Below are 14,453 nucleotides of genomic sequence, written 5' to 3' on the forward strand. Positions count from 1 at the left end.
TAAATGGGGATAGTATCTCATTCCAGAGTTGTCATAAGCCCTAAATGAGATTTCATGACACCATAGGAGTTCAGCACAGTTTTCTTCCTCTCCCCACAGCATGCCACCAACGCATTCATCAAGATATCTCCAAGGACATCATCAAGTCTACACAACCCAGGATTATGAAGACAGGTATGGAATCATGCTCTACCAAGTGAGGCTCTACTCGTCTCCCTGGGGAAGCCTGACTATTGACTTTAATAGAGGGGCGCTGGTTTCTCAATGCCCTTGTTCTAGGCCAGCTGTTCTCCAAAGTGGTCCAAGGAGGTGCCGAGGCCCTTTCTGGGAGTCTTTGGGGTCAAAACTCTTCCCCAACGATGCCAAACCAGTTTTTGTCTTCTCCAGTCTCATTTCTCACTGGCGAACTGTGTAGGGTTACAGGAAATGTGATGTTGTCACCTAACCACTAACGAACATGTGCTGACTTCTCGGGCTTTAAAATGACTGTTTCAATCTCTAATACGTACTTGTCCATGGATATTCCTCTAAAAACAACAGCGTCTGAGGGACTAAATCATAATTTTTAAAAATGTAAAGGATCCTGAGTAAGAGTGCCAGATATAGCAACTAAAAATACAGGGTGCTCAGTTTAATTTGAATTTAAGATGAACAACGACTACTGCACGGGATACTATCATATTTAAAAAGTGCTGCTTATCTGAAATTCAAATTTAACTGGTTGTCCTATATTTCACCGGCCAATCCCCGCCCAAGGCCAAGGAGTTCGCAACGCGCGCTCCTCGGAGGCCGCAGCCGAACCCTGAGCGGGGAGGGCCTTCGGGAGGAGCACTTCCGGTCATATGGGCCCCGCCCACTGCCGGAAGCTTCCTGGGGCCCCGTTCGCCTGCGCCGCCAGGACCCGTTTCGGCCTCGCTTCTCGGCGCCTCAGGCCGCGCGGAGGTGGTCCCCGACGCGCAGCGAGCGGAACCCGCTTCCTGCCTCCAGGGGGCAGCGGCCGCGGCCCGGCCCCTGCGTGGACAGCTCGGCGCCCGCGCCGCTCTTCCTGTCTCTGCGAGTGGCTGGCCGACCAGAGGGCGGCCAGGGCCGGCGGTCGCCATTCCCGTGTCTCTGCGCCCGCGGGGGCCGCCCGAGCCGCCCACAATGCCACTGGGCCTGAAGCCCACCTGCAGCGTCTGCAAGACCACGTCGTCCTCCATGTGGAAGAAGGGCCCGCAGGGGGAGATCCTCTGCCACCACTGCACGGGCCGGGGCGGCACGGGCGGTGGGGGCGCCAGCTCGGGGGCGGCCGGCGGGACTGGGGGCGGCGGCGGCGGCTTCGGCGCGGCGCCCTTCGCTAGCACCTCGGCCGCCCCTCCGCAGAGCAACGGGGGCGGGGGCGGCAAGCAGGTGAGCTACTCCGTCCCCTCCCGCCGGCGGAGGCTGACCGGGCGGGAGGTGGACGGAGGCGGGCCGGGCGGGGAGGCAGGCGGGGGCCTTCCAGGATCGCCGTGGCCCTGCTCCGCCGGGCCGGCCCCTCCCACCCCGTACCTAGAAGATCTTCATTGATTTGGCCCATTCCTAGCGCCTTTTGTTACGGTGAGAAATGGAAAGTGTAAAAGAGCCAGAAAATTAGAGACCCTTCAGAATTGCCCTCCCTCATTGTAATAATATTAGGTGTACCAACCAGACATCTTAATATACACACGTGTACACAGAGAGGTAAGCAGGGTCAGGCTACTGGACCTCTCCCTATTACAGGTAATTTTTATGACATGGTAGTAAGATAATCGTGCCGTAATTCGAATTGGCAGCAAAAGTATTCCTTGGCCTAGACTTACCCTACCCTTGCCCCCTGCTCTGTAGCAAGTAGCTCAAATTTTTGGAAGCTCTGGAGATGCCTGCCCAGGGCCCTTCCCGTTTTAATTAGCTCATTTCCTGTGATTGACACACTCTTACTTTTTATTAAGTGTCCTTTTAAAGTGCATACTCTAGGGTCCTTGTAAGATGATTGTTTTGGGGCAGCAAGCTTTCTACACTTTTTACTTCTTTCTCTTTTTTGTTCCTTAATTGTTTATGTAACAGAGTAAGCAGGAAATTCACAGGAGGTCTGCTCGGCTCAGAAACACTAAATACAAATCTGCTCCAGCTGCTGAAAAAAAAGTTTCCACTAAAGGAAAAGGCAGAAGACATATTTTTAAATTAAAAAATGTAAGATAATTGTGGACAGTGTGTCTTTCGGTCATGGCATTGTGTGTGTAGTGTGTCCTGCCACTGCCTTCATCTCTCACCATTGAACTTCTACTCTCTTCTGGGAACCCTTCTGCAATATTCTGGGGAGTGGTCCAGACTTCCTGAAAGGGAGTGAGCTCTGTTGCAGGATGCTTACTGTTTATAAAGTTAATAATGCCCTTTTTCTGTCTTGGGCAAGTATAAAATATGAGTAAAGGAAACTGCTTTTATTGGGTTCTCCATGCAGCAGATGAGGTGTGATTATCGCTCTTGGTATGGTCAGGTACACTAGGAAGAAAAGTTTTTTTACATTCTTTCAAGATCTGAGTAATGTAATGCTGGAATTCATTCATTTCCACATTAGTTTGTTATAGCCCCAGAAAATGCATCTTACCTACAATATGAGTCATAATTTTTGCTAAACCTCGATCTCTTCTATAAGAAAATAGATTGTTGAAAGACTTGTGCTGGGGGTAGCTGAAAGCACATTTTTGTTGCAGTAAGTTTCCTTTATTTTTGTAAACACCAGGGGACAGTGGTCAAACACTGGACAATGCATTGTAGACTGTATTTTAAACCTCGGAATGGTGTTCTTTCAGAACAGAAATGCTCTACTTAATCAGTGAAGGCATTTCTGAAGTTGGGCATATTCATTAGTAAAACATGAAGGGGCACTTGCAGTATATTCTTGTGCAGACTGTGGATTCTTGTTGCCCTAATTTATTTGAGATTTTTGAAATTTAGTTTCCTTTAAATGAGGCATTCATTGACTAGATAAAACACGTTAAGTAAACATTCATTTGATTATATTTGTATCATTTAAATATGTTGTAAGTGGTAGAATATATTCTCTGTGGTTATTTCAGTATATAGCAACCTCTTCAAGAATGATACCAAGACATTTGGGGAGGTCTAGTTTCTGTGCGGTGCCGTAAAAGTGTGTATTGCAACTTAGGACGTGATTTCAATTGGTGGCAGCAAAATAAGAACTCACAAGAAAGTTTCTTTTAGCCTTAGTTCAGCCTTGTTAAAAAATTGCTTCTGATGGTACTATCATAGCTTAGTTTCATGGTTGAAATGGAAAATGTCTTCAAGAAGACACTTTTATTTTGTTTTCACCTACACACTTTTTATTGCTTTAACTTCTGTCATTCTCAGGCCATTAGAGTCAGTATATTTTTATAACTAGAATGCTAATATGTACTAAAGCTCTGAGAAGGTTTATGTCAGATCTCAGCGGTATAATCAGAAGCTTGTCCTTGGGTTCTCAGCAATTTTTAAGCTAATGGTAGTAGAAATAGGAGTGGAAATAGACTGCTTTGCCACAACATTCAGAAGATCATTTATCTTTTTATTGTAGTTCCTGTCACCAAGAAATTTGTATTTTTATTGTAGTTCCTGTCACCCAGAAAATGCATCTTACCTATTAAATCATGAGTCATAATATGCATGTCTCAAATTTAGTATCTCTCAAATTATAAACTCTCATATGGCTGGAAACATGCCTGTACACAGTATATACACATACACACTATGAATGTGCTAATATTTTAAAATTTTGTTTTTCATAGCCCATCAAAGCTCCTGAGTCTGTTTCTACCATAATCACTGCAGAATCAATCTTCTACAAGGTAAGCATCTGTAGAGTTCCTGAAAGAACATCTGGGCTGTTGTATAATGTGCTACTAAATGCTGCATCAGTCAGATGGGCTCTGCTACTCTCTGTAAGGTGTGATTATGTTTTTTGGTCTCCTCTAAGCTATTTCCCCCCATGGCTGTACAGAATATCTTTTCCAGTGCTGAGGTGGGCGGGAAAGCTGCTTATTGAAATATAATATAAGGATCTTAAGTATTTTTTAATGTGGGTTATGGGAATTATTCTTAAAATGCTAATGTATGGTGGAGCCATGAAAGTGAGCTGTACTAGTTAGTGTGACGCATGGAGGGGAGAGAACAGAAGTGGGATTTAGACTAGCAGAGGATGTCAACGCTGGTGTCTAGAGGACAGAGTAGGCACAGAGATTCTAAATCCCTGTAAGGGCAGTAGTGGGAATTAGCACCTACTGGAAGTCCTTGGTGAGAGAGAGAATCCGATACGGTTTGGCAAGAGTGAGAAGGTCAGGTTTCCTAGGGTCAGAGCCCACTGACATCTGATACCTCAGTGAGAAAGGTAACATACCATTATTTTTTAATCAAGCCTGAGGAAAGCAGATGACATAGAATCATGGAAAAGACCTCTGAGGCCTGGTAAGCCAGGTTCAGGCAGCAGCCATTAAATAGTGCTTGGTGTTCTGGGATCTAAACTGTCTCTTACAAAACAGTGTATGATTTCCTGCTTTATAGCTGACCTAAATGGACCACACTGAGATAGTCAAGTGTTTTACTCCTGTCATGTACGTTTTTTTTGTTAGCCCAAAATCTGCATGGTCCAAAACAGTCTATGTACAGGCAAACATCTCTCTTACATTTCCAGCATTTCACACATTATTGTTAATAAATAAAATAGCCCAAGTATTAATATGTACTTGCTATGTATCAGGCCCTAAGGATTTCACATGCTTTATTTCATTCAATCCATTCCATGAACTGGGACTACTATCCCCATCTTATGAATGAGGACATTGAGGCACGGAGAAGTTAATTGTCAAAGATTACATAGCTGACAAGTCATGAAGAGAGGTACACTGATGCCAGAGCCCAAGCCCAGACCTCAGCTCCTGGCTCCCTGGCAAGTGATTGGGCCATGACCAGCCTCTCTAATGTTTCTTCATTTATCAAATTGGGATCATAAATTGGAATTACCTCATTGGGACAAGTGAGATCATGTATGGTAAACACTTAGCAGAGAAAGAACTCAATGAATATTAGAAATTAGAATCATCATGCTTTCAAATCTGTGCATTACCTTCAAAACTGAACATCGCGTGTACAGATTAAATCCAAAAACAGCTGCTTTGGCTAAGGACTTAGTGGATTTCCAGACATGTCCCAACTGAAAGACAGGTGGGACTTTTTGCAACTACCAGTATTTCTTAACAGCTGTCTACTACCCATGTTTACTAAACAATAAGGACAAAATGCAGCAACATATTCCAGAAACATTCAGACGTGCAGCATTGCGGAGGCTGTCCCAGTGGTGCCCCTTCAGGCAGCACCTGGGCGGGTGGGGTTAAGAGGTCCTTGCCAGCTGCTGAACTACAGCCCAGTTCTGGGATGCAGGAAGGAGCTAAGTAGAAGCCACAGCTATGACTGCCAACAGTGTGGGCACCGGAGACCCAAAATAGTTAATTGACTTCCCAGGAGCACTTCTGTGGTGGAACAGCTCCAAGAACTCATGTCTGGTTACACCTGCAGTGCATTGTGTTGGCTTTTTTCTGTTCTGCTAGAAACTCTGAAACCTCCCTGAAAGTGAGGGGACTCCTTAGATCAAGTGCCTTAGTCCTGATTGGTGCTATGTACGTATACACACACACTACAGCACATACCAATAAACAGCTACCATGTGCCAGGTGCTGCTTGCCACTGGATTCTTTCACTAAGAATTGTCTTCACCTTGTAGTTCTGCTTTCATGCTCTTACATGTTTTAAATTCATTCAGCATATATTTACATGCCAATGAAATGCAAGGCTCTGTTTTTTATGTGTGTAAGAAAAACAAATACCGTGTAATTTGGGAATAAAAATTACGTAGAAAAAGCAAACTATAAATGCAGACTTTACCTGGTAAATAACTTAGAGTTGTGGCTGTAGGGATTGTAGAGTTGTGGCTGTAGGGACTGTAGAGTTGTGGCTGTAGAGCTGATGATGGATTTGAACCAACAAGTGGTGGATTGTGGCTCGTGTTGACTATACTTGTCCATAGTGATCCAGATGTGACAGTCACCCATAGACACCTGGATAAAGGGTCCACCAGGAAAGCTGTCACACCTGCTCAACGTCAGAATGCCCTAGATCAGCCATATGGACATCAGAGAGAGAGCATTACCATTTCAAGACCCAGGGAAGAGGACATAGAACACATAGCAGAGACAGGCATAGAGAGAGCTAAACACTAAACACAGCTGGTTGGCACTGAAGTAGAGCCAGGATAAGACATGAAGCCCTGGATGCCAGAAGTACAAGTAATTGTCTTGTGGGAAGACATCAGTGTGAATGGGAGGGAAGAGATGGGCACCAGTGAGCTTGAGGGCAGACTTATCCTGAAGCCTGATTATAATCAAAGAAGTTGTGTCATTTGTTTTCAATCTGTGGCATCTCTTCTCCTTAACGGATGGCTGAGGAGGAAGGTGTGTAGGGTACAGCCTCACCAGGTAAGCCCTGTAGTGTAGTACAGAGAGAGGCCGCTGAGCTGGTGTTGGAGCTCCACGGCAGTCTCAGCCTTACATAGCATTCACCAGGTCACCTAACCTTTCTAAAGCTCAATGACTGTAGCCAAAAGAGTAGGGATAGTACTATTCTGATATCAAATCATTTTTATAAACAAATGGTTTCTCCAGATGCTAGTTGTTGTGTACATATGCATATATAATTTTTTATTCAGAAATGAACTTCAAAATTGGCATCAACCACATATACATTGATGCATTAGACCTTGAAGGCCTTTTATTGACCACTTTGAAAACTATTACTTTTATATTAAGTATCAGTCCATAACTGTGGTGCTGTTTTATTTTATTTTAAATACGGGATTATCTTACGTTTTCCCCAGGGAGTGTATTACCAAATTGGAGATGTTGTTTCTGTAATTGATGAACAAGATGGAAAACCTTACTATGCTCAGATCAGGGGTTTCATCCAGGACCAGTACTGCGAGAAGAGTGCAGCACTGACGTGGCTCATTCCCACTCTCTCTAGCCCCAGGGACCAGTTTGATCCGGCGTCCTACATCATAGGTGAGTTTGACCAATTGTACAGGTTCTTGAACCCAGTTAATTCTCCATTATTTTGCAAAACAGTGTTAGTCTGCTCAGGCTGCCATAATAAAATACCACAGACTGAGTGGGTTCAACAACTATTTTCTCAAAGTTCAGGAAGCTGGAAGTCCAAGATCAAGGTGTTGCTGTGGCCAGTTTCTAGTGAGAACTCTCTTCCTGGCTTATAGACAGTTTGTAGCCTTCTCGCTCTGTCTTCTGCACATGCACACACTTTGTATGTCTTCCTCTTCTACATGAATACCAATCCTATTAGATTAGGGCTCCACCTTTATGACCTCATTTAACCTTAACCCCTTAAAGTCCCTGTCTCCAAATAATATAATATTGGGGCTTAGTGCTTCAATGTATGAATTCAGAGTGGGGTGGTAATACAATTCAGTTAATCACAAACATAAGCTTCGTTATGTATTAAAAAAGAGAGCTTTATAGAAACTCTGGACGTCTTACAAGCTGGGGTTTGAGTGCTCAGTTACTTTGAGTTATGGCATTATGCACCTACTAAAAAGTAGTATAGATGAGATTTTTCTGAGTGACCCAGGGTTAAACTCTATAATTTTGCTGAGGAACTAAGTTACTTATAAAAATCTACTTTGAAATAATTTCTAAAGAAACTATCCCTTTTTTTCACTTCCAAAGTCTTAACAAATTCTCGGTATGCATTCCTATACATGTTGCCCACATTATCCTAGACCTCTAAACATATTATCATTTTTAGTTGCCATGGCAGCCACTGTACTCATATTAATTTCAAGGCTGAAAAAAGAAGTGGTGCAGTTTTTGATGTAAATTCACAAGAAGTTGTTGCTGATTAATAGAATTTTGAAAGTATTCAAAATTTTTACCCTTGAATTTTTGCTTCTGCAATGGGCATGAATTACTTTTACATTGTGAGAAAAAGCGTAAAAGCTTTTTTCAAAGGGAGCTCAGGGACAAATAATGTGCCTGTGTTATTCTCTGTACATGTCAGATTTGATACATGACCAAACAGTTTTAGTCTTCTGGTTGCAAGTATGTAGAAGAGTCGACTTTCATTTACCTGATCTGTGGGACAGGATTCTCAGCAGAGACTCTCCCACATTCTCCTCCCAGTCCTCAGATTCTTGGGGAGCAGCATAACAGAGAGGTTCAGAGCACAAACTCTGGAGCCAGACTGTCTGGGTTCACAGCCCAGCCACTTACTAGCTGTGTGGCCTTGGCAAGTTCCTTAATCTCTTTAGCCTCGTTTTCCTCATATGTAAAATGGCCATAATAACAGTGCCTACCTCAGAGTATTGTCTTGACGACTCAAAGTATTGGTATATGTACAGTACTTAGAACAGTGCAAGCATATAATAAACACTATATAATTCTGAATATTTAGAATCCTTTCTATATTGAGTCACTGTTTTGGGGGGACTGCTCTATTCCTTAAGCAGTTAAAGTAGAAAAAAACGATGGAGAGTAACTTCAGAGTAATGCATGTATCAAGGGCTAATGATGTCAAGTCACCACCAGAGTGGTTTCTCATAGTGTCTAGAAATTTTCACAAAAATGGTATGTATATCCAGAAATGGTGTTTAACCTCTCTGTTGCCTGCCTTTTAGGACCAGAGGAGGATCTTCCAAGGAAGATGGAATACTTGGAATTTGTTTGTCATGCACCTTCTGAATATTTCAAGTCACGTTCATCACCATTTCCCACAGTTCCCACCAGACCAGAGAAGGGCTATATATGGACTCATGTTGGACCTACTCCTGCAATAACTATTAAGGAAACGGTTGCCAATCATTTGTAGTTTCAAAGGTAAAACGGATTTCCAGTTATCTTGTATTCATAGTACTACAGGATATTCCACATGTTTCTTTAATGACATTCTTAGATGGAAAAATGACTCAAAAGTTTTTCCCAACTACTCAATAATAACTAGCTCATTTATTGCTAGTCACTTGAGAAATTAAAAGGGATAGCAAAGAATTAAATACATTTCAAGTTATATACTACATTCTGTATGTGTATCTTCACAGGCAAAAGCTATCATTTCCAGAGAGAGCATTAGGAACTGGTAGTGTCTATTTTTTTCCATAATTTATATGTAGAAACTCATTAAATGGATTGTATTTTTCTTTAAGAACAAAAAATTAAGGTAAATTAATTAAGCTACCACGGGGAAGGCAGGATAGCACAGAGAAGACAAGTAGTGACTCTATAGCATCTTACTACGCTGATGGACAGTGACTGTAATAGGGTATGTGGTGGGGACTTGATAATGGGGAGAATCTAGTAACCACAGTGTTGCCCAAAGGATTGTATATTAATGATACCAAAAAAAAAACAACCAAAAAAAATTAATTAAGCTATAACCAACAGTATCTATCACAAAGTTACACAAGCTTTAATTTTTTCATCTAGAAAAGGGTAGGCAGCCTGTTGGCTGCTTGAACCTTAAAGAAACTGATTGGTGGATTATTTTATTACCCCAAGCTTTTTTAAACTTCCTTTTAATTCTTCTGTAGCAAACAGGGATTCAGAATCATTTTGTTGATCTTAATGGATCTGTTCTCCATTATTCTCTCTTACCTTCTTAGTCAAAACAAGGATGCCAATCAAACCATAAAATTTTCTGGTGCTAACAAGCAACTTCACTAAAAGCACCAGGGAAACCAGTATTCAGGCATCTCACTGGGTAGTTTCCTGACTACCATTAGAACAACCAGTGGGCAGTCCTAAAAATGATTAAATAGGTCCTTAGCATCGATATCTTTAAAAAGTCTACCCCAAAGTTAAACCTTCAGCTTTAGACTCCTAATAACAGGCCTAAAACAAGCATCTTATACTTAGAATGCCTCTTGTTCAGGAAATTGTCCAGAATTCAGGTACAGGTTTTACTCAGAGTGCAGGTCAGCTAAGTAAGGGAGTGTGAAAATGGGAGGAAGTGGGGATTGCACACACTTGCCTCCCTTTGTAACCTGACTTAACCAGCATTTTTCAACCCCAGGAAGATGTGTCAGAATCTTAACATAATCAGAATGATTTCGAGCTGTAGCAGTTTTAACTGTTAACATTTTTCTACACAGTCATGATTTGTGTGTTGGACAGAAGCAACTCTAGATAATTCTATGTACATAGATACCTCTTTGTACACAAAAATTACAGTGAAATTATAAATACCATTGTAAATAGATGTCAATATTCAAACTTCTGGATTAAAATATTTTTTATAATGCATTTACTTTGGGTTTATTTTATTCATTTAAACAAAATTAAATAGGACTTTCTATCCAAAAGTGGTATAAACAGAAAACACCACTCAAGTGACAGATTCATCATCAATATGCAATAGATTTTAGGAAAATTTCAAAGAATGGTTGATTACTAAAAGAAACAATGTGAGATACATATTAAAATGAGGAATTATTTAGAAACTAGTGTATGTACTGACCATTTGTTTATAAATTGGTAGGTACTCATGTAGTATCTTTTAAAACAAAGACTGAATTTTCTTTTTCCTCAACAAACACCAGTGGCTCCCACTGCTTACAGGGTAGATACATAACTTTTCTCTGGTTACTACTGAAGACCTACCCTGATAGGGCTCCAGTCTGTATTCCCTGCCTTGTCTCCTGCTTCTCACCACTGCTGAAATGTTTCCCCCAGGCACCCTCCTCATTTTCCTGGCTCTGAGCTTTATTCATACTGTTCCCTCCAACTTCCCCATTAAGACTCTCAAATTCTGTCTCTTGGTGAGATCTTTCCAGATTCCCATGGTTCCTAAAATCAGTCTCTGTCCTGTTCTGTTGTTACATTAAACTTCTACTTCTGTTTCCCACCCCCACCCCTATGTTCCCTGGAGGATAAAGGTGATGTGTTTCATTAACTCATCTTTATAACCTCCATGGCACCTAACACAGGTCATTGCTTATGGGAGGTGCTTAGTGTAGAGTCCCAGTTAGGTGCTGCTAATTGAAATGCCTGCTGTTATTTTAATTAATACTGGTTCATACTAACTTTGGCTTAAATTTCAGATTCTCTTATGAGCAGTCAAGTAGAATTTCAAATTATTATATTCTAGATTAGTATTAGATTGTTTTTAAGATTGTTTTAACAGGATGGTTTTAAAATGAGCTTTAGTTCTCTTACACAAATAAATCTTAACATGAGTGTCTGAAAAACTTAGTCGAAACTATTTAGGTTCTTGGTTGTGAAAGACTTTTCCTAATAAGTTTTCCATCAAGAAGTTTGAATCACAATTCCATTTCAGCCATAAATAGGTGAGATCATAAGAACAATGGAGTGAAAAATATATATATATATATATATATATAATTACGTGTGTGTGTGTGTGTATAATATCTATACATAGATATGTTACACATACTCAGAATGAAGTTCTGTCATGGACCAGAAAAGGGAGAGGCATTTTTGTGGATTTTATTTTGCCACCCTTGGCATGGTTTAGGAACCATGCTTTTTACTTTGAACGAGATGTTTCAACCATACTATTTTTAGGAAGGTATACCTCTTTAACACCCAAAAACATGAAGCCGAGAGGTCAGTTCCATGGAGGAACAAGAAGGAACCTGAAGAACCATCAAGAGGAGAATGCTTAAATAAGTTACAGTGCAGTTGTGTGTATTTTTCTTCTTTACACTTTTCAGTATTTCCCAAATTTTGTGTAACAGGCACACAATGTGCACATGAACACACACACACACACACACACACACACACACACACACACACTTGCATACTGCCCAGCTGGTGGTGAGGAACCACCAGTTTTTAGCCCATACATATATAGAATATTTTATAATAAGTAATTCTTAAACCATTGCCAGAGAGATTAATGACATGCTGAGGAAATAAGTTCAGTGATTTAGGTAATATCCTATATTTCCACAGCAATTCTAGGAAAGAACTCAGGAGTGACCGTGTTCACCTTTATCTGCTCCTGGGCCAGGGGCATTTTAGTACCAGCTTCTCCTCCAGGCACCGCATTGTCCAAGGCGAAGACTTGCGAGGGTGAGAGACTTTTGCAGGTTCAAGTTTGTCCTTTCTCTTTCTGCTTCAAGTGCATTTTCCCATCCAGACTGCCTGCCCTGCTGATTATAGACAACCAGACTGAATGATCCATGACAAAGAGAGTGCACACACACCCAAGAGAGAAGCCACCATCTTTTTATAACCTAACCTGGAATACCATCACTTTTGCCATATGCTTGTGGTCTCACAGACCAACCCTGGTGCAGTGTGGGATGGGATTGCTCACAGGTGTGAATTCCAGGGGCAGGGGCCATTAGGGACCATCTTATGGATACATGATCCAGCTGGTGTAAATGTGAATTAACATCTAGGAGTCCATGCTTGGAAGATACGGAATGTGGACCAAATTGTGTATTTCTAGTAGTATTTAAAGTAAGGAAAAAACAAACCTAAAAGATCCAACAATAGAAAATGAATTTTGATATGTGTGTAATGGTATTTTATGCAATGGAAAATGCTTATAAAAATGTTCAGTGTAAAAGAATAGATACTTGACTACATAAACAATGGTTCTGCTTTTGTAAAACACATACATGCTCTACAAAGAAAATTGGAAGTAAAATGTCAATGATTGACATTTGGAATTAGAGTTTTATTTTATATTCTTTCTTATACTTTCATTTTTGTATTTTGTGGTTTGTATTACGTCTGCTTAAATAATCAGGAAAAAATGCTATTTTAAAAAGGATATTAAGCCAAAGGATGGTCTTAATGAGGTGAATGTTTGTGTCCCCAACAAAATTCATATGGTGAAGCCTAACCCCCAGTGTGACGGCATTACAAGGTTTGGTCTTTGGGAGGTAATTAGGTTTGAGGTCATAAGAGCGGAGCCTCCTAAGGGGATTAGTGTTTTATAAGAAGACTGAAGAGACCAGAGCTTTCCCATCTCTCTTCACCTGAGTGTGTGGGCACCTTGATCTAGGACTTCCCAGCTTCCAGAACTGCGAGGAATAAATACCTGTTGTTTTAGCCACCAGGGCTATGGTATTTTGTTAAAGTAGCCTGAACTAAGACAGATGGAAACAGCCCAAGTGTCCATCAACAGATGAATTGATAATCAAAATGTGGTCTACACTACAATGGAATATTATTCTGCCCTTAAAAGGAATGGAATTCCAGCACATGCTATGAGGATGAACCTTGCAAACACTCTGGCAAGTGAAATACACCAAGCACAACATGACAAGTGATGTATACTTCCCCTTACATGAGATACCTAGAGTGGGCAAATTCATGAGAGAATAGAGACAACCAGTGCTGGGGGAGATGGGAATGATATGGGCATAGAGGTTGTGTTGGAGGGAAATTCATTTTCTGTTATTCTCAGCTGAGCACTTGACAGTGCTTTGTACCCAACAGGTTCACAAGCATTATCTCATTTAATTATCCCCATACTACATTTTGATAATTAATCATACGGATTTTGACATGACGGACTCACAAAATGGAGGTCGGCCCCCATCACAAACCCAAACCCAAGTCAGCCTGCAGAACGGACAACCGAGAGGGAAACCTGTGCACCTCCAGCAGGCCCGGAGCGGCCCCGGTCCCGCAGCTCCGCGGCCTCGGGCTCACCTGCACGAAGCGCGGCTGCGAACTCTCTGCGGACGCGCCCCGGCCCGGCGTCCGCGCATTGTGTGTTCGTAACAACGGCCGTCAAACTCGCGAAGCGCCTTAGTTTTGTCATTTGACAGCTTGGGCGACAGGAGGGGACCGGAGGACAGCTGCCGACGGACCGGGGCCGCCCCACGCAGACGAAGGCCCTGCGGCTCGCCGCGCCCCGCCGCTCCCCGGATCTCAGGCGCGCTGGTCTTCGTAAGCCCAGCCTAGCGCGCGCTGAGCCCTTGGAGCGCTTGTTCTAATCCTCAGGGTGGAAACGGGCGCGTGAGAGGCTCCGGATTTCTCACCGTGAAACCGAGTGGGAGGCACCTATGAGGTAAGGGCCTTTTTTTACTTGTGGCAAGAAATTTTAAGATTCACTCTTAGCAACCTTCAAATATACATTACGGTATTACTAACTATAGCTGCCGTGCTGTGCACACCCCCATGACTCTCTTATTTTATAACTGGGACCTGGCACCGTTTGACACCCTTTGCGGCCCGCCCCCACCCCCCTCTGTTCTCTGCATCCATGAGCTTGGTTTTTTGTTGTTGTTTGTTTGTTTAGATTCCGAATATGAGTGAGAGCATGCGGTTTGACTTTCTCTGATATTTCACTTAGTGTAATGCCCTCAAGGTCCGTCCATGTCACACGTGGCAGGATTTTATTCCTTAGTATGTGAAATAATA

The 14,453-nt window shown here is 42.1% G+C and overlaps 1 protein-coding gene and 1 long non-coding RNA gene across 4 annotated transcripts in view; both read left to right on the top strand.

Annotated features, from left to right (window-relative positions):
• The first annotated feature begins 1,140 nt into the window (after positions 1-1,140).
• Positions 1,141-12,757, top strand: GATAD1 (GATA zinc finger domain containing 1). Of its 2 annotated transcripts, XM_036879267.2 has the most exons (6): positions 1,141-1,389; positions 2,065-2,190; positions 3,783-3,842; positions 6,920-7,103; positions 8,729-8,927; positions 12,024-12,757. In XM_036879267.2, the coding sequence occupies exons 1-5, from the start codon at positions 1,144-1,146 to the stop codon at positions 8,917-8,919; spliced, it is 807 nt and encodes a 268-aa protein (XP_036735162.1). In that variant the 5' UTR covers positions 1,141-1,143; the 3' UTR covers positions 8,920-8,927; positions 12,024-12,757. The 2 variants fall into 2 exon arrangements, with proteins under 2 accessions (XP_036735162.1, XP_036735161.1); XM_036879266.2 differs by lacking the exon at positions 12,024-12,757 and having other exon boundaries at positions 8,729-10,163.
• A 1,002-nt stretch (positions 12,758-13,759) lies between these two features.
• Positions 13,760-14,453, top strand: part of LOC118909111 (uncharacterized) — a 55,301-nt gene continuing 54,607 nt past the window's right edge. For both annotated transcript variants that reach the window (XR_008998486.1, XR_008998487.1), the window contains exon 1: positions 13,760-14,100. This is a non-coding gene — a long non-coding RNA (uncharacterized LOC118909111). The remainder of the gene's footprint in view (positions 14,101-14,453) is intronic.

Source organism: Manis pentadactyla, chromosome 7 (genome assembly GCF_030020395.1).
Source record: "Manis pentadactyla isolate mManPen7 chromosome 7, mManPen7.hap1, whole genome shotgun sequence".
In the NCBI taxonomy this organism is placed as follows: Eukaryota; Metazoa; Chordata; class Mammalia; order Pholidota; family Manidae; genus Manis; species Manis pentadactyla.